The sequence below is a fragment of the Nyctereutes procyonoides genome, unplaced genomic scaffold (genome assembly GCF_905146905.1).
Source record: "Nyctereutes procyonoides isolate TBG_1078 unplaced genomic scaffold, NYPRO_anot_genome, whole genome shotgun sequence".
In the NCBI taxonomy this organism is placed as follows: Eukaryota; Metazoa; Chordata; class Mammalia; order Carnivora; family Canidae; genus Nyctereutes; species Nyctereutes procyonoides.
Window position 1 is genome coordinate 9,482,675 of NW_026575130.1, and position 22,657 is coordinate 9,505,331.

The 22,657-nt window shown below is 39.3% G+C and overlaps 1 protein-coding gene across 1 annotated transcript; it reads right to left on the bottom strand.

Annotated features, from left to right (window-relative positions):
• Nucleotides 1–291: 291 nt before the first annotated feature.
• Nucleotides 292–4,815, bottom strand: RPL34 (ribosomal protein L34). The gene is made up of 5 exons (XM_055342515.1): nt 4,797–4,815; nt 3,169–3,242; nt 2,986–3,085; nt 2,583–2,686; nt 292–419 (listed from the first exon to the last, which is right to left on the bottom strand). Exons 2-5 carry the CDS (start codon nt 3,231–3,233, stop codon nt 335–337), a joined length of 354 nt encoding a protein of 117 aa, XP_055198490.1. The 5' UTR covers nt 3,234–3,242; nt 4,797–4,815; the 3' UTR covers nt 292–334.
• Nucleotides 4,816–22,657: the final 17,842 nt, after the last annotated feature.

Below are 22,657 nucleotides of genomic sequence, written 5' to 3' on the forward strand. Positions count from 1 at the left end.
AAAATGATTCCATTCCAAATAACTCATTGAACACTGTGATTTCTGTCCTATCGATGTTAGTACTGAAGGAGATTCAATGGAAATTATTAATTGGAATTAAAAGAACCGTCTGGATATAAGGGCCACTTTTCTCAAACCGTCCCAAGTCTTCAAGAGCTATCATCAAAAATTTTTATCACTGATTCCAATTCCTGTCCTTCAGAAAAAGTAATCAACTAAAAATCATGAAATCCCCAGACACCACACAGAAACCAAACATGTATACTATCAAATTACAATAGCAATAACAGATCAAGCTTTTTGATTTTTATTACTCAAAAAAATCCTCATTTTTTTATTTAGCTTTCTGACTCTGTGCTTGTGCCTTCAACACTTTGACAACGATTTTCTGCTCCTCAATAAGGAAAGCACGCTTGATCCTAGAAAAAAAAAAAAAAAAAGAAAAAGTTAAATGAATACTGGATAAACCCAGCATAGACTAAACACACAGGAACTAAAATTAAATGGCCAGACCCATTCAGTTGAAGGTCTCCCTCCTACACTGGAATTTAAAAGCAGGATAATCCCTCAATTCTATGCTAATTGCACCTGCCCCCTTCTTCTGAGTCAAGAAGGAATTATAGGTGCTGAACCACATGGGTTAAAAGATACCAGCAAGAGGTACTTTCTCAGGTGTAAAGGTTCTACAGCCTGTCTGGGGCCAACTGTGCCACTTACTAGCTGTGTGATCTTGGGCAAGTTACCTTCTCTGTCCTAAGGTACAGCAGTAAATTCATACTCACTTTACAAGACTTTTATGAAGATTCAACTTGGAAGAAGTTGTAATTTGTGTTTTAAACATCCCTTTAGAGAGGAAGTGTATTTTATTAAACACTATTATTACAGTGCATAGGACCTGACAAGCAACAGGTGCTCACTACCATTTGTTAAAAGCAAAGTTACCTCTAGAGAGAAAGTACTCATTTAACTGCCACAAAAACCTGTCCCACCTATGCTCTTTATTGGCATCCCTGGTTATCTAATGACCCAGCCTAAAATCCCTGGGATTTTGGACTCCTTCAAATCTTCTCAATGTAATTACATTACAGAAACACAAGTAATGGGATCCCTGGATGGCTTAGCGGTTTAGCACCTGCCTTCAGCCCAGGGCGTGATCCCGGAGTCCCAGGATCGAATCCCACATCAGACTCCCTGCATGGAGCCTGCTTCTCCTTCTGCCTGTCTCTGCCTCTCCCTCTCTTAAAAAAGAAAGAAAAAAAGAAACACAACTAATGCCACTCTTTGTCAGGACCCTTAAAAATTTCCTAAACTTACTCGAAGACAATACTCCTCTCAGACTCACAGCTAATACTAACCTAAGGACCACCAGCAGGTCTACATCCAAATCTCTAAGTAGGCTTGAAAATTTTATTTTTAATAAATGCACCCATGATTATGTTTAGCAAACCAAACACTGGTAAGAAGCCAAACTCCTCTAGCTTAGACCTAACTCATGACCCTTCATCTCCAACACGCTGTTACAATCTCATTTCTCATTCCTTGCCTCAATGCCCTTTCAATCAACCTCTTGACCAACATTTAAACCTAACATTCAGATACTACCTCAAATACCCATTGCAGAGTCCCAGCTACCTTGAAAGTTGTTCTCCTCTAACTTCATAGTTCAGATTTCTTTTATTTCACGCATGTTACATTTACCTTTATTTGTATTACTATAACATGCCTTACCACATCCCCTTATAAATCAACTCCTGAAAGGCAGAGTGAACTTGCAAAGTTTAGTGCCAGATTTGGTTTAGAAACTTAGCTCAACCACTTTATATAACTAGCTGAATAAACTGGAGGAAACCCACTTTCTGAACCAGTTCCTTAACTTGTGAAGACCAACCACCTCACAAATCCTTCCACTTAGTCTTTAGAGGCAATGAGATTAAAAAGTCAGGGTCTCAATAAAACCTAGAATGAATCCCAGTGCTGTCCCTTACTGGCTATATGAATTTAAACAAATGTTGGTTTCTTCACAGAACAGAAAAACCCTTCCCTGATAGGTTTGTAACACGTTTATCATAAAAAGCAGGCAATAAATGTTACCATTATAATCTCCATTGCTTCCTCTCCTACCTATGCCGCTACCAATCCTTCCACGTAACCAAAAGGCCCGGTCTTCTACCTGGAATACTCTCATCTTCCAGAACCCTCCTCCCCAACCAGCTTTTAGATCTTAATGTGGCTCTAGCCACACTACAACTACATGTAGTTGTTTTGTTCCCACACTTTTAAGATCTTCTACTCTCCATCTACCGGACCAGTAACTAATAGTTTACCTGCCTCTCCCACAAAACCGAGGTCATTTTAATTTCTACGTCTAGCATAAGGATGCCCCCAAATCCTAAGTGAATTATTTTGAACCAGTATCATTTATCAGTCTGCACAGCACCAACTATCCCTAATCAAGGAAGGCATCCAAAATATACAACTTTCTTTTAAATTTCACCAGACTAACAATGATTAGCATGCAATGGAACAGACACTTGCACACACACGTTTAAGAAAAAGAAAGTCCATTAAAGAGTTATATTTACCTGTCACGAACACACTTAGCACACATGGAACCACCATAGGCCCTGCTGACATGTTTTTTCGTTTTAGACAATCTCATAAGGACTTTAGGTCTCACCGCACGAACCTGCACAAAGTCAATGTTGAGATTATTTTGCGATGCTTTCAAAGAAACGGTCCTGGATTAGATATGTGACAAGTATAAACAGGAAACAAGGTCACAACAGGAAATGCTATTACTGATTTATCTGAAAGGCATTTCACCGTATCTGTCATATAGGCTTTAAAAGTCTGTGTTCTTGACAGACTCGGATCATAGATGCTTAGTACTTCTCAATCTTCCTAGTGGTGACCTCTCATTCATTCCCTTACAAGCGTATTAGTGCTCACTAGTTCTTGTTATTCACAGCAAAAGGATAAACTTACTCCTCGAAGTCGGCCAGGACACACGCCACATGCAGACTTTGGTGCTTTCCCAACCTTCTTGGTATAAAGGTAAACGATTCTATTGCCAGGAGTTCGGGACCTAGGAAGTGAGAGAATAGGGAAGAGCTCAGCATTCTGCAGAGTAAAACGACAATATGTATTTTAAATTTTAGAAATACTTACAGCCTAGTTTTGTTAGAGGCTGTATTGTAGGACAGCCTACGACGGTATGTCAAACGCTGAACCATTCTGAACGCCTAGATTAAGAATGGAATAAAACTGCATTGTAGAAATAATTCAAACCTTACAACAAAAACAGTATCACATAATTCATACATCCCATACGTATACTTTATTATACGATAATCCTTAAAGTATCTGATGAAGAGAATTCCATTATTTTAAAACGATATACTTAACAGTGATTAGTTAAGAATGCTAGGAGGCCCACGTTTGTTTTCCTGACAGTAATCAATGATGGCACTTGGTTAAAATTTGCCAGACTTATCCCTCAAAAAAAGCCCGGTTCTGTCCGGAGTGGTGTCCAGAAAAATGCTACAGGCACGTTTAGAAGAGTTTTTAAAGGAACACTAAGTTCAATCCTCAACTTATGCCATCCACCCGAATCTACTGCACAAAGAGCTAGCTTGCTTCCCGGTCTCGAAGTTTTTACTGAGTTCACAGGGCTGTCATTAGGATTAAACGACAGAAACTAACCTGCTCAACCTACTGCAGTGCCAGTCACACAAAAGATGCTCAGGGCTCAGTGTCTTGCCCCAGAGTGGCATGCGGGACAAGTCAAGAGCCAACTAATACTTATTTTAGTATCAAAGTGTGAATTAGGGGATCCCTGGGTGGCTCAGCGGTTTAGCGCCGCCTTCAGCCCGGGGCGTGATCCTGGAGACCCCGGGATCGAGTCCCGCGTAGGGCTCCCTGCACGGAGCCTGCTTCTCCCTCTGCCTGTGTCTCTGCCTCTCTCTCTGTGTGTGTCTCTCATGAATAAATAAAATCTTAAAAAAAAAAAAAGGTGTGAATCATGGCATCTGGTTTTGTTTTATCAGCTGGAATTAATACTGAATAGTATCCCTTAGCAAACTGGATGTGCAAGCCGGCATTTGAAGGGTCCTGGATTCCCACTCCAAGTAACACGAAACCGTCAACAAGACCCGCTGTATCCCTAACGTCGGGATCGCTCCGTCACAAGCGATGGAAAAGAAACCAGCCGGCATTTGATGTCAGCTCCTTCCTAACGTTACACCAAAACAGAACCGTCAAGACACCAAAATCGACGCCGAAGGCCAACGCGAGAGCTCCAAGGAGCCACCATTCCGCTCACAGCTTCAAAACCAAGACAGAATACTCCCCATTAACACTTTTATCTTCCTCGCTATCGGCCTCGGAAAAGAAAACATCTTGAAACGACCCGAACATGCTGGTCGTCCGCCCTCGCACAGCCTGAGAACGTCTACGAGAGAAGGCTAAAAGGTGGGCCTAAGACAGGCAACCGTTCTGCGATTCCGCAGGGTCTCAACGAGCCGAACCACAACTTGTACGTCTCCAAACACGCCTCTGAGGGCGGCCGAGCCCGAGGGATGAGCTCCGGCTATTCCCGGCCCGGGAAGGGGGTCCTGGTCGGTGGCCGTCTGAAGCTAAAAAGCCAGGGACCTGCCCACCACCAGCTTTCCTCCGGAACTCTTATTCCCAGGCCAGCTCCCAGGGCCGCGCTGCGCAGAGCCTGGCTCCCCCACCTCCCCGGATGGCGGCCGATTGCAGACCAAGGAGCGATGGGGAAAAGGAAAGAGCAGCCATACCTACGGACGCCGTCCCCGGAAGAGGAAAAAGGAAGCGCTTGCAAGTTTAAAGGTTAACTGTGACTGCGTCGGACCGGAAATTACGTCCGACCCAGCACCGCCATGTTGTACGGACGCCACCCAGCTCCTTTCCATGGGCGGGGATGCCTGGGGCCGCCACGTTGTACGGCAGCTGACGGGCCGCCCCTGCCTGCGGGCCTGGATGCGCGTGAGCGATCCACGGCAGCACCGCGCGAAGCCCTTGGGAATCGTTGTAGAAACAAATGCAAATAACAGAGGGAGCTTCGAAGAGCGGGAGTGGGACAAAGTCAATTTTTTCCCTTCTGAGAAGTGTTACGACACATTTAACCTAAAGAGCACCAGCTTGGTAGGTAGTCGTGGGTTTAAATCCCAGTTCTGACACTTGTTGTTAGATGACCTTCGAGGAGTTAACTCTGTAACCTTCCCTTCCTTTTGCTCGTCATTCATTCAAAGCACAAGCTTAACAATTTAAATCCAGTATCTGCTAATTATTAACTGTGTTACAGTGAACAAAGCTTTATTTTTTTTAAAGATTTATTTATTTATTCATGAGAGAGAGAGAGAGAGGCAGAGACACAGGAGGAGGGAGAAGCAGGCTCCATGCCAGGAGCCCGATGTGGGACTCGATCCCGGGACTCCAGGATCACGCCCTGGGCCAAAGGCAGGCGCTAAACTGCTGCGCCACCCAGGGATCCCGTGAACAAAGCTTTAAATGAGTTATGCCATGATCAAAGGCACAATAAAATTAAAGCACTTAGCATGGGGTCTTGTCCAAAGTAAGTGCTCAGTAAATGGTGGCTAGTCTTATGATTATGTACAGAACTTCACATTTCACATGGGTAATAAAGTTTGAGCTGAGCCTTAAAAATGAAGAGGAAGGGAGGGGAACCCTCTAAAATAGCATGTAAAAGTTTACATTAAGTGCTTATGTGTGTGTGTATATATATGTGTATATATATATATATATGTATATATGTGTATATATATGTATTTTGAGATAAGAGTCCTTAGCTTTCATTATATTGTCAAAGAGTATCATGACCTTCAAAAAAGTAAAGAGCACTTTGCACCCTAAGGAAAAAATGCTACAAAGGGCCTTTAAATTTTTATCTTAGGTTAGGCTCCCTGCAAACATGAGAGAGGGAATTGCATGCCTGTGTGTTGGGGAATGCCCTTAAAAAATACACCCCTAAGGTAATGAAGGTAGGAGTGGAGATCCACAGCTGATGCCTCAGCTGTTCCAATAAAGAGCTCTGGAGTTAGGACGGCTCTTCATAGTTGTCCCAAAGGGCAGAGGGAGCCAGGCTTTTGCACTCCCACATCTGTCAGTCCTGAGCCTGGATGCCCTCTGACCATGGGTGAGGCAGTTTCTTGAAGCTGCAAGCAATGTCTAGTGACGGAAGCAGCTGTGAGCCTCTGCATTGGCCCAGATGAGGGAATTTGAGTAGAGCATCCTTGTATCCATTCAAGTTCCCTTTTGGTTTTCCCAGCCTGACTGTTGAGGTAAGAAAGGAGGCAGATGACTGAGGGCAGATGCCCTGATCATATTAGAGATCTGTCTTGGATGGCAAGTCCTGTTAATTACATCATGCCTCATATCTTTGTCCTCACAGCAAATGGAAGGCTCTGGTTGTAGCCTTCCCATTGTGGACTCTCAAATAGCTGCTTCTCCCCTGACCCAGTCAGAAGTTACTTTCCTCCTTCCCAGTCCTCGACTTTTTTGTCCTTATGGAATTTTTTCTTTCCTGTACCAGGCATCAGGCAGAGAGTAACATGTGGTTTTTGAATGAGTGAACAAATGAATGCATTTACTTGAAGTATATTGTCTCTCTAGAGAGACTGGGCTGGACAGATGAGTACAGTGACAGGAGATGGGAAATCTGATGGGAAACCACTTTAGTATTATTTACTAATCTTTCCATGCCCTGCTCTACCCCAAGAGAAAAGAACAGTGGTCTCACTATCCTAGTTTTCCCTGATTATACTTTATCCAGTTCTAGAATGTTTTATAATGTGAACTGGGTGAAGTATAATTTAATATTTGATAATTTTTCACAAATTGAACAGGCCTAGATCAAGACAATATTATCAGCACAGCAAATATTATCAGCCTCTCTGTATACTTCCATTCTTTTCTCCATTTTCCAAGGATCATGACCATTCTGACTTCTACCCCATAGATAAGTTTTACCAATTTTTGTTTTTTCTAGAAATGAACAGTATTCTTTGTATCTGGCTTCTATTGTTCAATCTTATGTTTATAAAATTCATCTATATATTTTTAAAATTCTCACTGTTATGTAGAATTCCACTGAGTAAACATATACTATTCTTCTGTTGAAAGGTGTTGGGTAGTTTCCAAGTTCAGGCTATCATAAACTGCTGCTTCTACAGTACAAATATTTTAGTGAATACATTTCAGTTGAGTATAACCCTAGAAATGGAATTGGTGGGTCACAGAGTATGTGTGGTGGGCAGAAGGCTAAGAATTCTAGGATGGCCCCAGTGACTTCTGTCCCATGGTGATATTCTCGTAATTATGCTATATTATGTGGCAAGAGGAATTTTGAAGATGTAATTTAGGTTACTAATCAGTTGACCACAAATAAAACCAAAATTAGAAGTGGGCTGAAGGAATATGGTGCAGGACACCAACAGTTTCTGCTATACTAAATAAGAATTCAAGTTTGGTGGTTTTTTTTCCTTTCAGTTCTTTGAAAATATTAGTCTGTTTTTTGGTTTCTGTGATCCGTTGAGAAGTCAAATTATTCTTATTTTTTCTTCTTTAAAAGTAATGTGTCTGTTTTTTTTTTTCCTGGCTATTTTTGGGAACATTTTCTCTTTGGGTTTGGTTTTGATTGGTTTTACTATGATGTGCTTAGGTAAGCTTTTCTTTATTCTGTGAGGTTTGTAGGGTCTTTTATATCTGTATCTTAGTATCTTTCATGAATTTTAAGAAATTCTCAACCATTATCTGTTCAAACATTGCTTCTGCCCCATTCTCTTTCCTCCTGGTACTCCAGCTACACACTGTATTCTTATCACTGTATCTCTAGAAGTTGCATGGCCTTTTACGACCTAGCCGTGAAAAGGCACATAACATCTCTTCCATCATATTCTATTAGTCAAAGCTGTCACAAGCTCAAGGTTCTGGTCACTAATTCCAGCATGGGAGAGATGGAGAGAGGAAGGAGTTTCCCTACACCACCAATCAAGTCTCTGACACCAGCCCAGATGTCCTACAATTCAACTCAATTCCAATAGTGTCTACCTGGAGATAGCATCAGATCCCACAGGTTAAGAACAGTTCCACAAACTGCTTTTCACTTTAGATGGCACTCCTGAGTCCAGGTTGTTACCTCTGCTTCTGACCAACTGGCTGTAAAGCAGAAGTTCCCATGACTCCGTCCTTGGGGAGGGATTAATTTGCTAGAGTGGCTCATAGACCTCAGGGAAATCCATTTTCTCACTAGATTACCAATTTATTACAAAAGATATTAAAGCATACAAATCAGCAACTAGATGAAGACATACATAGGGCAAGGTCCCCAAAAAAGGATCTTTTGTTCCCATGGAATTTAAGCCTGGCACAGTGGCACATGGAAGTGTTATGATTCCCTAACCAATTCTGTATTTACATGGTTGGTTCTTTGGGCAACCAGCCCCTAGCTTTAGATGAAGTCCAAACATCACTGTGTTAATACAACAAATGAATTTCCAGTTCTTTTTTTTTATTTTTAAATTTTTTATTTATTTATGATAGGCACACAGTGAGAGAGAGAGAGGCAGAGACACAGGCAGAGGGAGAAGCAGGCTCCATGCACCGGGAGCCCGATGTGGGATTCGATCCCGGGTCTCCAGGATCGTGCCCTGGGCCAAAGGCAGGCGCCAAACCGCTGCGCCACCCAGGGATCCCTGAATTTCCAGTTCTTATCGTTTAGAAAATTCTAAGGGTTTTAGGAGTTATGTGTCAGAACAAGACCAAATATATATTCCCTATTTTATTTTATTAAAGATGTATTTATTTATTTGAGAGATAGAGAGAGAGAGAGAGAGAGTATGGGGAGCAGAGGGAGAGGGAAAGGGAAAGAATCTCAAGCAGACTCCCTGCTGAGCACAGAGCCCAACTCAGGGCTTGATCTCACCACCCTGAGATCATGACCTCAGCTGAAATCAAGAGTCAGATGTTTAACTGACTGAGCCACTCAAGCACCCTTACATCTCCTTTTTCAGTTCATAAAATATCACAAACCAACCTAAGTTCAAAGGCAGTGGACTTAATATCTTCACCTCTTGATGGATAGTGTCAGTAATTTTAGGATTATATTTTAAAGCCATCACAGTTTCCCACCCTCTCTTTAGTATTTACTGTTGTTTTGTTTTTCAGCAATTCACTTTATTTTCTTTCAGCCCATCTTCTACTTCATTAATTCTCTCTTCAGTATATTTAATACACTATTTAACATATCGAATAACTTTTTAATTTCAGTTATTATATTTTTAGTTCTAATTTTCCCTTCAATTCCCTTTTTATGCTTCTTATTATATGCTGAATTTTTCAATCTTGACTTCTATTACCTTGAGTGCTTGAATGTATTGAGCATAATTATTTTAATGTTTTATGACTAATAACTCCATTATCTGAATACCCCACAGATGGCTTTCTTTTGTCTGATATTTCTCATGGCTTTTGTTGTTTTCTCATTTGCCTGATTGCTTTGTATAGATTTCAAGATATTTTACCTGTATCATTAAAAATAATTTTAAATTCCGCATATCAACTCACATGCAAATTTTAGAATCACTTATTTAGCTCCAAGCAAAAACTTGGTTAGCATTTGTATTTTTCTATTTTTATATAGTTATATATTCTTTGACTTCCTTACGATGTTGAGTCATTGTATCCAAGAACATGGGATATCTGTCAATTTATTCATCTCTATTTTTAAAGTTTTATTCATATAGGTTTTAGATATTTCTCAATGTAAACATTTCATTTGTAGGTATTTTAATTGTTTCATTGCCAATGTAAATGGCATCCTCTTTTCTATTACTCTTTTTATTGAAGACTGTGATTTTTGTTTATTAATTTATATCATGCTGCCTTACTAAATTCTCATATTATTGGTATTTAATTTTTTTATTAATTTTTGGGTGGTTTCCAGGTATATTATCTAGGCATATTCCTTCTTCCTTTCTACTTCTATGCCCCTTGTCCAGTTCCATTGGTTGATACTTCAAACACAATATTAAATAGTAGTGTAGATATAGGCATTTTTGTTTTGATCTTGACATTAGCAGGAAAGCATCTACTAAGTCTTATGTTAAGAAAATAGCCACTGAGGGACACCTAGGTGGCTCAGCAGTTGAATGTCTGTCTTCGGCTCAGGGCATGATCTTGGGATCTGCAATCGAGTCCAGAATTGGCTTCCTGTGGGGAGCCGGCTTCTCCCTCTGCCTGTGTCTCTGTCTCTCTTTCTGTGTCTCTCATGAATAAATCTTAAAAAAAAAAAAAAAGAAAATAGCCATTGATTACTATTTAACTGTTTTTTTTTTGTCAAACCATGTCAAGAATGGATATTGAATTTGTTAATTTCCTTCTCAATATCTGTTAAGATACTATTAAGTATTACGATCTATTAAATATCTATTAAGATGATAATTTAAAATTTTTCCTCAGATCAATTAATGTACTCAATAATATTGGGCAATGGCATTTGTACAAAGGCATCATAGTGTTCCTGTTTCATTGGCTATTTTTCTGCATAGACTGCTCTTCCCCCAGATATCTACATGGCTTATTCTCACTTTCTCTACTTTTTTGCCCAAGGTCCCTTTTTTGGTGAGCCCTATCCTAACTCCCATTTAAATTACTCATTTCTGTCCTTCATTGCCCCCTCAAACTCCCTCACCCCTGTGTTCTGGGTTTTTTGTTCCTGCACTTACCACTTTCTAACATTATATATATATATATATATATATATATATATATATATATATATATATAAATTTGAGGATTATATTTGATGTATTATATAAATTATATATATAATATATTATAATATATATATATTTGTGTGTGTATTTATTATACTTTTTACTTTTTCTCTATTAGATGTATGTTGCATGAGTAGGGAAATTTTTTTAAACAGTTACTCACCAAGGAACTTTTATTCTTTTTTAAAGATTATTTATTTATTTATTCATAGAGACACAGAGAGAGAGAAAGGCAGAGAGAGAATCAGGCTCCATGCAGAGAGCCTGACGTGGGACTTGATCCAGAGTCTCCAGGATCATGCCCTGGGCTGCAGGCGGCGCTAAACCGCTATGCCACTAGGGCTGCTGGAGTAGGGATATTTTGAGCTTTAAAAAATTTTTTTTGATGGATATACTTTCAATACCTAGGGGGGTACCTGAAACATAGTAAGCACTCAAAACTATTTTTTTAAGTGAATGAATGAGATTGGAGACTATCAAAGAATCAAAGAATAGTGAAAAGGAGCATTTGGACTTGAGCTTTCTATTCCTGTAGAGCTTGAACTTAAGAATTTCAACATTATTTCTGGATGAAGTTATATTGGTCATTGAGATACAGGACAGAAATAGACTTTCATTGCAGAACTTGTACACTTTGACCCATTACTGGGTGTCACACACTGTAGAACTCCATGAATTAATTCATTTTATTAATCCTGTGATTAGTTGTGAAGAAATGGATTATATTACATTGTATTTTGTGTATTAAAAACTTTAACTGGTTCAATGTAAACATTTTTTAAGATTTTATTTATTTATTTGAGTGATTGATAGTGAGAGAGAGCACAAGTGGGAGTGGAGGCAGAGGGAGAAGCAGACTCTCCACTGACCAAGGAGCCTATGTGGGACTCGATCCCAGGATCCTGGGATCATGATCAGAGCTGAAAGCAGATACTTAACTGACTGAGCCACCTACATGCCCTTCAATGTAAGCATTTCAAATATGTCATGATTTTGGTGACCTTGCTTTGGTGTGTCTTCACTTTAAATTTTTTTTAAAGATTTATTTCTTTATTTTAGAGAGAGAGAGAGAGTGAGCATGAGCAGGAGAAGGGTCAAAGGAAGAGGGAGAGAAGAGAATCTCAAAAAGATTCCTTGCTGAGCATGGAGCCTGACTCAGGGCTCTATCTCATGATCCTAAGAACATGACCTAAACCAAAGTCAAGAGTCAAACACCTAACCAGCTGAGCCACCCAGGTACCCCTCATTTTAAATTTATACATATCTTCCTTGACTTACATTTATTGGGTTGCATCCCAATAAACTCGTGGTATGCTGAAGGTATAAGTCAGAAATACATTTAATATACCTAACAATATATGAACATCAAAGCTTAGCCTAACCTACCTTAAATGTGCTCAGAGCATTCACATTAGCCTACAGTTGAGCAAAACCATCTACCACAAAGCCTATTTTTTTCATAGAGTGTTGAATATCTCATGTGATTTATGGAATGCTGTACTGGAAGTGAAAAACAGAGTGGTTGCCTGGGTACAGAATGGTTGTATCAGTTGTTCACCCTCGTGATCATGCAGCTGACTTGGAGCTGCAGCTGCTGCTCCCACCCAGCATCATGAAAGAGTGCCCTACTATATGTTGCCAGCCGGGGGAAAAGATCCAAATTCAAAATTCGACAGTGGTTTCTAGTGAATGTGTATCACTTTTGCACCATTGTCAAGTAGAACCACTGTAAGTTGGGGGTATTCTGTACTGGGAACCTCAAGAGAAGTAGAAGTGGTCCAAGCTTTCCTGGCTCTGAAAGGCCCTGCCAGAGACCTTTAACTCACCTGACATTGGAGTTTGTGTCTTCTGAACTCCTATGCAGCCTTTGTGCTAATTGTATCACCTGCATCTTTAATTGCTTTGCCATTTGAGCTATAATTTAGAGATGATTTTTGCTACAAAGAGTTAAAATACCAGAGTAATTTAACCACTCTAAAATTTAGAAATAGGAATTTGAGACAAATTGGATTTTTCTAATAGAAATGTTCTGAGCCTAATGCCCTAAAGGGGAGTAAGGAAGCCAATTAACTTTAATTTAAATAATCATATCTTAAGTAGCAAATGAACCAAGTTCTATTGTTAAAGAACAACTGTATTAAATCCCTGAAAGGTTAGCTTCAAAATAGCATTAATGCAGTGGTTTCGTGTCTTACTAATGAAGTAAGTTTCCATTGGTCACTGTAACTTCTGTTTGTTGTCTTGCTGGGCATTGTTACTGAGAGTAGAGGAGGGGAAAGCTTGAGAGCAAGGATAGAATAATTGTGTGAAATTGCCAGTGATATTCTTGCTAGTAACTTTTTTTTAAGTGACACAGAGAAAAGCTAATAATTTTGTTCCTGGGAAAAAATAGCATAAGAAAATGTAAGAAAAGCTTATTTTCTTATTCTGAAAGTCATGTATATGGCATATGATTTTCTGTTTGCAGATGCTATTTAAAAATAATGTGTTTAGGGGCGCCTGGGTGGCTCAGTGGTTGAGTGTCTGCCTTCAGCCCAGGGTGTGATCCCTGAGTCCTGGGATCAAGTACTGCATCAGGCTCCCCAGAGGGATCCTGCTTCTCTCTCTAAGTCTCTGCCTCTCTCTGTGTCTCTCATGAATAAATAAATAAAATCTTTTAAAAAATGTGTTTATGATGACTGAGATCCCTGTTTATAACTACAGTGACTTATAAATATTAAGGCAACCATCAACAATGTATTAATAAGGTATATATTATACTAAAATCTGGCAATGAGTTAATGCTGAAGATGCATTTTTTTAAAAAGATTTATTTATTTATTGTAGGAGGTGGTGGGTAGAGAGGCACAGGGAGAAAGGAGAGAGTCTTAACCAGACTCCCCACTGAGCACAGAGCTGGACTTGAGGCTGGATCTCACCACCCTGAGATCACTGAAATCTAGAGTCTATTGCTTAACCAACTGCCCCACCCAGGCACCTCTGAGGATGCGTTTTGGATGAGCTTATGTAATTGAGTAGAAGGACCATGAATTTGGCAGACAGACAGTTTAAAGCTAGATCATGGAAGGCTTTAAAGGCTGTGCTCCAAGGGTTGAAACTGTATTCTTATGCTTTCTCTGTTTCTTCCCTCTCAGGCGCTGCCCTTGTGACCTTAGGAAAGCAGGTTGACCTCCCTGAGACTATCTCTTTATCCATAACATGGGGGTAATAAGCCTATGTAACAAGTTTGCTGGGAGAATTAACAGAGGTAAAGTTTGTGACTAAGAACTTGAGCTTGAGACTGGCACACAGTGGAAGCTTAATAAATAGTGGCCTTACTATTGTTCCCTAGGAATGAAATACTGCATTCTGCTCCTCTTTATTAGCCAGTTTTGTGTATCACACATTGGTATCACATCTTGTGCTCCACAGCCGTTTGCTGTGTTCTTGAGGGAGTTTTTAAATTTTCCTGGTGGTATTTTGTAGAAGTCTAAAGAGGCCACTGCAGGATTCACCAACATGGAGAATAGCATTGCTTGACAGAAAAGGGCAAAAGATCTTAAAGGCTTGGGTCACCAAAGCCTTGATTTTTCTGGAGATACTTTTTTCCTTCAAAAGAGTCACTGCCTTGGCTGGCAACACAACCTGTGTCTTGATCCAATTATTTATGCAAATCAAGACAATTTCTCTTTTTCCTGTGAAGGGCTTGGTGAAATGATGCTACAGAAAAATCCAGTGCATTTCCATTATTGCTTGCTCCACAGCAATACTCTTTTGTAGCAAGAGGAAAATGATTTAGTAGAATGCTCCTCTACTCTCACATAGAAAGTACATAATATCATGTTTGTGTTGAAACTTTTGCTTCCAAAAATGTCATAACCCCATACAAAAGAGAATTAAAATCCCGTTATTTTAATTTACATCTAGCCACAAGATAAGTAAAGTTATCATTGAAATTCTAATTAAATGGGATGATTGACTAAGGTAGCACATCAAAGAAGAGAAGTGAATATGATAAGTCGAAGACTTATTAATTAGTCTGCGTGGAAGAAATTCCAGGGATGTCAAGCTGAGCCTGCTGCAAGGAGAAAAAAAGCAGACAAGAAAACGTTCGTTTCTTTGAAGTTAGGAACTGAGATAGTGATGGAGGTAATTGTGTCTGACTGGATCCAGTAATGAAGAGCTGTAAATCAGACCTCAGAATCGAAGGAAAGATTCAAGTAACGAATGTGGCTGCCCCCCCTGCTGCGAAGAAACAGAATGCAGAACACACTAATTGACCCAGCCTATTTCCCAGTAGTTCTCTGTTATTATTTATTAATTTTTAATTTCTGAATTATTTACGTCCTGGGAAATTATTCTTGACAGCCTGTTAGGCGTGCCAGAGTTAATGGAGGATGAAAGGACTGGTACCAGAATTAGCAGGGATGTAGTCACAGGCTACTGGATTTAATGATTTGGGAAAGAAAAATTGATTTCACACAGCGTGTCACTTTATACTACTTTAGGGATACACCAGCTATTTGATTAATTGAGGAATAACCAATTCAAAGTATATTTGAAGTGTAAATGAGTCGCACTGCTCAGCTGTTTATTTTTCCCTCTTTCTGAGAGATCTGAATTTTCTTGAAGCTGATGATTAAAAGCTGATGAAGACACACTCACATGCTTTGAACGCACACCTGTTTGATTCGTATTAAACTCAGAAGGGAAGAGAACCCTGATATATGAGAGAAGATATTTTCACTTTTCTACTTCCTTCTCATCTCTTTATGTGATTTCTTTACTCCAGCATGTGGCATAGCAATAGTTGCAATCTGCATTCCTTAAAAACAAGGCTTGAGAAAATCTCTTTTGTTTTATGGCCTGTGAGCAATGAGCACAATCAGAAAGAAGCAGTGCTTGCCAATGAACAGAAGGAACAAATAGAAGAAAAATGTGTTGAAACAATGACTTTAATGAACAAAGGGAAGATGATTAATCTATTAGGAAAATGAGTGAGGCAGAAATACACCATCACCATCTAGCCTCAAAGTTCTGCCTCATTTATGGCTTCTCCCTTTCTGGCCAACCTCGTTAGCCTTGGTAGGTCTACTTCTGCCATCGTGGTTTGTTTCTCTTTGGCCTAGTCCTCTGACTGGTCTCCTTAAGCCAAATCTTCCTCCTCCACTATAATCTACAGCAGTGCTTCTCAAGGTTGAATGTGCAGAAGGATCACTTGGGGGCTTTTGCTCCTCTGTAGGTTTAGATTCAGTGGGTCTGGGAGGCCAGCTGAGATTCAGCATTTCTAATAGGCTCCCAGGTGAAGAGCATGCTGGCCCGAGACCAGACTTTGAGTAGCAAGGTCCTACAAAACTCTGACACACTCATGTTCTTTAAAACACTGCTTTGATCATGTGAGTCTCTCATTCAGAACCCTTTAATGATTTCCAGTACCTACGAGTAGATTCAGATTCCTTCACCTGGCATTCAAGACTTTCCTAGTAGGATCACAACCTGTCCTCTGGGACATAGCCTTCATTTCCTGGCTCCCTGCTTTTGTTTGTGCTACATCTTCTTCTTCTTTTTTTTTTTTTTAATTTATGATAGTCACACAGAATGAGAGAGAGAGAGGGGCAGAGACACAGGCAGAGGGATAAGCAGGCTCCATGCACCAGGAGCCCGATGTGGGATTCGATCCCGGGTCTCCAGGATCGCGCCCTGGGCCAAAGGCAGGCGCCAAACCACTGCGCCACCCAGGGATCCCCTACATCTTCTTTCTGAATGCTTTTATCTTTGGAAACTTTGGCAGTGTGTTGAAGTGCATTTCTAATACCACATCTCCCATGTTAAATCTTCTAGCTCCCACTCAACCAGACGTGAATTCTCCTTCAGATTCTATCCCATACTTTCGTTTTACTTGTTTCTTGTTATGTGGTATTTCCAGTCTTATTGGTATTAATGTACTTATTTCTCCCTCTGCACACACAAGTTTGTAAGTTATATAAGGATGGGGACTGTACTTTATCTTGTATCCTTCCCAAGTGCATGTGCAGAGCACAGAATGTGTATCTAACAACTATTTACACTGAACTGTGTGAGAAGGTTCCCTCCATGGTCATTCCTATCCTTGCAAACTTGTAGCATCTCTGGAATTCCTTAAAATCACCCACAAGTTATGATTTATTTTTCTACATTACTCTCTCATTTATCCACTTAACTGTTTACTTATAAGCAATTTGAATATTCCCTTTTTGCCAGGGGTTGCAAATATAGAAGTGAAACCAGTCTTTGTCGCCTAAGGAGCATCCCCCCTGGCCCCGACATACCAAACTTTTACATCCCGCTTCCCCTACTTTTATCTTTCCTAACTCCAACTCCAAAATATAATCTAAGATCTAAGCTATATTTATTCACTTAATTTTTTTTAAAGCAAAACTCTTCTTGATAATTCTTGTGGCTGTTATAGGTCCTCAGAGTATGGACTGCCTTGAATCCTGAGGAACTTCCTGCTCTATCTTGACCTTGTAAGTATTCATTATCCTCTCCCAGGATTTAAAAATCCTTAAAACCTTGGCCATTCAGCCACAATTCCCACTCGTCCCATACTGACTTTCCAGCATTGTACTAGTTCTCAAACCATTGCTTCTTCCTGTCTTAGGCTCCTTATGGGTGAGGCTCCACAGTGTATTTAACAAACTTACTCCAGTACCAAAATTGTTCTCAAGTTATTTCCCCTCCCTTTCTTCTCCTTTTCTCTATTTTTTTCTCTTTGTGTGTTTCATACCCTTACCTACTGTACTTTCTCTTATACCTTAACTCTTATACCCTACTGAATCCAGAAGGAAAACATTTTTTTAAAATCTCCTAATTTTATATCTACCAGAAAGATTCAGACAGAAATAAACTACCACAAGCAATTGTGTTATGAAATGTATGACAGGAAAATGTCCAAGGGTCTAACTACAAATAAAAAAGAGACAAAGGAAATTGTATTGTGGTTCTTTAGTAGCAAGTAACAGAAGGCAACTCTTGCCAACAAGCAAAATAAATGAGAAGGATTCAAAGGTCGCTCAGAGAATAAAAGGATTCAGTAGAGTTGAATTTAGGTGAGCAAGAATGCCACCCAGTAAGAAACTGATTCCTTAGTGCCCATGCTGGGAGAACCTGCTTGCATCTAGATTTTAACCTCTCTCCTAAGAAGTGACTCATAGATAGAGTAAACCAAAGAGGGAAAAGGATTGGAGCTGATCCATTCCCCTTGGGAAGACTTTTTATGGGTTTCATTATCCCCAGAGCTGTTTTGGTTCCAGTTCTTCTTGAGTCCTGGATGTTCAGCTTTTTCTTCAACTTACTTTTATCACTGGCAGCCAAAGAACTCTAAGTGATACAAGAGGCATTTACAATAGCAGGGGCTCAGTAGAAGTTTGTTCATCAGCCACATGGTGTAGCAGAAATGAATTTTATACAACATACAGGGACAATTGCCTAGTCTCATACACAAGCATTTTACCTTCATCCTTGTACTCAAGGTTTTCCATCAGCCTAGGATGTCCTTCTACCTGCTGCCCTTCTCACTTGCTCAAGGCCTACTCTTTTCTTATTTTTAAACATATCACCTACAGAAAAAAATCAAGTTACAAGTTTTATTATGAAAAAAATTCCACGTACATCAAAATTAAAAGGATTGCACATTGAAATTCACCTATCTTCTGCTGGGATTCAATTATTGTTAACATTTTGCTATATTTGCTCCCTATATTTTCAAAGTAAATTTGACATCATGACACTTCCCTGACAAACATTTACCATGCAATCCCTAAGAATAGGGAGATACTCCTATATAACACAATTCTGTTATGCCTTGGAAAATTAATAGTAACTTCATGTTGAATTCATCCAGTTTGTTTCAAGAATACCATATATATTTTTTAACCAAGATCAAATCAAATCATTCACTCATTGCATTTGGTTGTCAGATTTCTCTAACTGATTTTCATACAGAACAGTGCACTCTCCTTTTTATAATGATGTTGACTTTTTAAGAGCTGCCAGCCAGTCAGTTGTCTTATGCAATGTCTCATATTCTGAGTTTGTCTTATTATTTTTCTCATGTTGTCATTTAACTGGTTCCTGTATCTTCTATACTTAGGAGATGTTGTGTACTTCTCATTACATCATATCGGGGTCATGTTACATCTGTTGTTCACTATTCACGATGCTGAGTTTAATCAGTTGGTTAAGGTACTCCCCCAAGATCACTCCATTTTAAAATTAAAATTTTCATCGACCATGTTTTTCAATCCCCAGATCAAATGTGATACTTTAACCTCTTCCCTTTATGTATTTTTAAACTTTAAATTAAAAAGAAAAAGGTAATCTCAGGATGCTTGGGTGGCTCAGCGGTTAAGCGTCTGCCTTAGGCTCAAAGTGTGATCCTGGAGTCCTGGGACTGAGTCCCACACCGGGCTCCTTGCATGGAGCCTGCTTCTCCGTCTGCCTATGTCTCTGCCTCTCTCTCTCTCTCTCTGTCTCTCATGAATAAATAAATAAAATCTAAAAAAAAAAAACCCAGTAATCTCTGTGCCCAACGTGGGGCTTGAACTCATGACTCTGAGATCAAGAGTTGTACACTCCACCAAACAAACCAGCCAGATGCCCCCCTATTATGTATTAATTGTCCCTTACTTTGTTAACAATATCTATATTGTATTACTGTCTTACAGTATTATTGTATTGTATTATTATCTTACAGCTCTTAAGGTCAGAAGTTTAAAACGAGTGTCACTGGGTTAAATCAAGGTGTCATCAGCACTGTATTCCTTCTGGAGACTCTAGAGGAGAGAGTCCATTTCCTTACTTTTCCTAGCTTCCAGCAACTTCCTGCTTTCCTTGATCTTGGTTTCCTTCCTCATCTCAAGACCAGCAATGTTGGTTGGCCAAGTCGTCACACTGTCATTTCTCCAATTCACTCTTTTGCCTTTCTCTTCCACCTTTAAGGATCTGATGACTACTGTGCCCTTACGTTGGTAATCTAGTATAATCTCTCTAGTCTAATCTCATTTTAAGATCAACTAATTAGCAACCTTAATTTCATTTGTCACCTCAGTTCCCTTTGTCATGTAACCTAATGTACTCCCTGGTTCCAGGGATTAGGTTATGGACATCTTTGGGTTGGGGGACATTATTCTGCCTACACCGGGGTTTTACTATTACACTATCAGATGTGATACTCAGTGTATGGAGAGGAAATACTTAGGACATTACATTTAAAAGGTGGGAAGCCGGGGATCCCTGGGTGGCGCAGCGGTTTGGCGCCTGCCTTTGGCTCAGGGCGCGATCCTGGAGACCCGGGATCGAATCCCACGTCGGGCACCCAAGTGCATGGAGCCTGCTTCTCCCTCTGCCTATGTCTGCCTCTCTCTCTCTCTCTCTCTCTCTCTCTGTGTGTGACTATCATAAATAAATAAATTAAAAAAAAATTTAAAAAAAAATAAAAGGTGGGAAGCCATAAATTATAATGAGAAAAAAAAAACTAATCTCAGAGGTTATGTGCTATATTTTTCCATTTCTATAACATTTTTTAAAATAAAAAGAATGTAGGAATGGAGGGCATATTGTCAGAGCAAATGGTTGCCAGGCCTTAAGGATGAGGGAGTAGATAGAGGGAAGTGAATAGGTTATAAAAGGGTAACATATACAGTCTTCATGATTCTGGAACTTTTGAATATCTTAACTGCAGTAGTGCATACATGAACCTCCACAGGTGATAACATTGTATAAAACTTAGGACATAAACATTCACTAATATCAGTAAAACTAAGAAATCTGAATATGATCAGTAGATTCAATTTTAATATCCTGGTTGTGGTCTAGGGACTTCAGTCAATACATATCCACAGCACTTAAATTTTTCTTAATTATTTTTTTATGGAGGGAATGAAAAGTATTTGGTTTAATTTGTGTATTAATCTTAGTGTCCCTGAAGGTAGCAGGGTATTTTAAAATATTGACCATTTCTTTAGTCTAGGATATTAAAAAGTGGTTGGCAGAGGCAGGAGGAAGGTGCATGTAGTTAACAAATGGGAGATCCCCATAGTGTTGGAACTATATAGTATCTTGACTGTGATTATGGATACATAATCCTGCACAGATGATAAAGTCATATAGAAGTCAAGATATACACACAGATGCAACACACATACAAATGAATCCAGTGGGAAAATCTGAATACAATCTACGGATTATATCAATTTTGGTATCCTGGTTGTGATAGTTTTATAAAATGTTATCATTAGAAGAAGCTGGTATCAGTATACAAGAGATTTTTCTTATTTCTTATAACTACATATGTATATACAATTATCTCAATAAAAATTTCAATTAAAAGGGGTGCCTGGGTGGCTCAGTTGGTTAAGTAGTCGGCTCCTAATTTTGGCTCAGGTCATGATCTCAAGGTCCTGGGATTGAGCCCTGCATCAGGTTCTGTGCTCAGGGCAGAGTCTGCTTAAGGATTCTTTCCTTCTGCCTCCCCTCCTCCCTCTGCTCGCACTCTCTCTGTCTCTAAAAATAAATAAATCTTTAGAAAAAATTTCAGTTAAAAGAAGTGAAAGAGTAAGAGGTTTAAAAGAAGTCAGGTTTCCATATCACTCAAAGTGACAAAATGTTGACACTGGTAAACTGTGCTAAGTTATGCATATGTATTATAATCCCTATGGCAATCATTAAGAAAACTATACAAAAAATACTCAAAAGCACTATAAAGAAATTAAAATGTAATTCTAAAAAAATAGAATTAGAGTGATCCACAGGAAGGCAAGAAAAGGGGAATGGTGGAAACAAACAGTAAACAAATAATAAAGTGGCAGGCTTAAGCCCAAACGTATCAATAATTACTTTAAATGTTGGTCCAAATGTACTAATTAAAAGACAGAAATTGATGGAATGGATAAATTTAATCATCAATTATTGCTTAAATAGATATAACTGTAACTCATACTGTTTGCATAAAATATTCAAATAGACACATTAGAATATTACACAATTGCATAGAAAAAAATAACTCAAACTTCCAGGATCAATCCATTGACACTGGCTACATTGATGATGTGTTTATGTTTAAGATATGACAGGTGTACCCAAAATGTGCCCTATAATATATGACTATGGAAGACTATGATACAGTCTTCCATGATTTAATAGTTAAAATGAACTGTACTTTCACACAGAAGTAACATTAAGTCAATCCAACTCACATTTCCTTGGCCAAAGCAGATTCTCGGCTCTGTCTTCAAGGTGAAGGGCATTCTTATCATGTGCTGAGGAATAAGACTGGAAATATCTGGTGGATAGTACTATTGACTACTATAGATACTGCATAGAAATGATTTTTGCTATGTTTGTGAAGTGGGGAATTGAAAGCAATCTGGCTGTCCTAAGGGAATGGCACTTTTAATTTTATATTCCTTATAGCTACCATTTATTGAGAGCTTAATCAGCCACTCACTGTTCAAAGGTTTTGCATTTGTTATTTCATTTGATCAACCCATATTGAAATAGATATAGTGATCTTTCTTCTTCTTGTGTTATAGTAAAAGTGAGTAATTTGCCCAGGGTCACCTCTCTATTAAATGGCAGGGCTAGGACTTGCCCCCACTGATCTAACTCCATGATCCATGCTCTTTGATCTGTTGTGCTCTATTGCCTATTTTGGCTTGATTGCCCTTTTTTTAGTTAAACACAGTGATAGGGTACTGTCAAAGATTGTTCACTGAAAGGGAGAAAGAGTAAGAAAGTAGGAGAGGAGAGGATTAAGAAGGGAGAAAAGAAAATGAAAGAAATCCATGAGAAATGAGTGAGAGAATGTATGCTGTGGTTACTGTGTT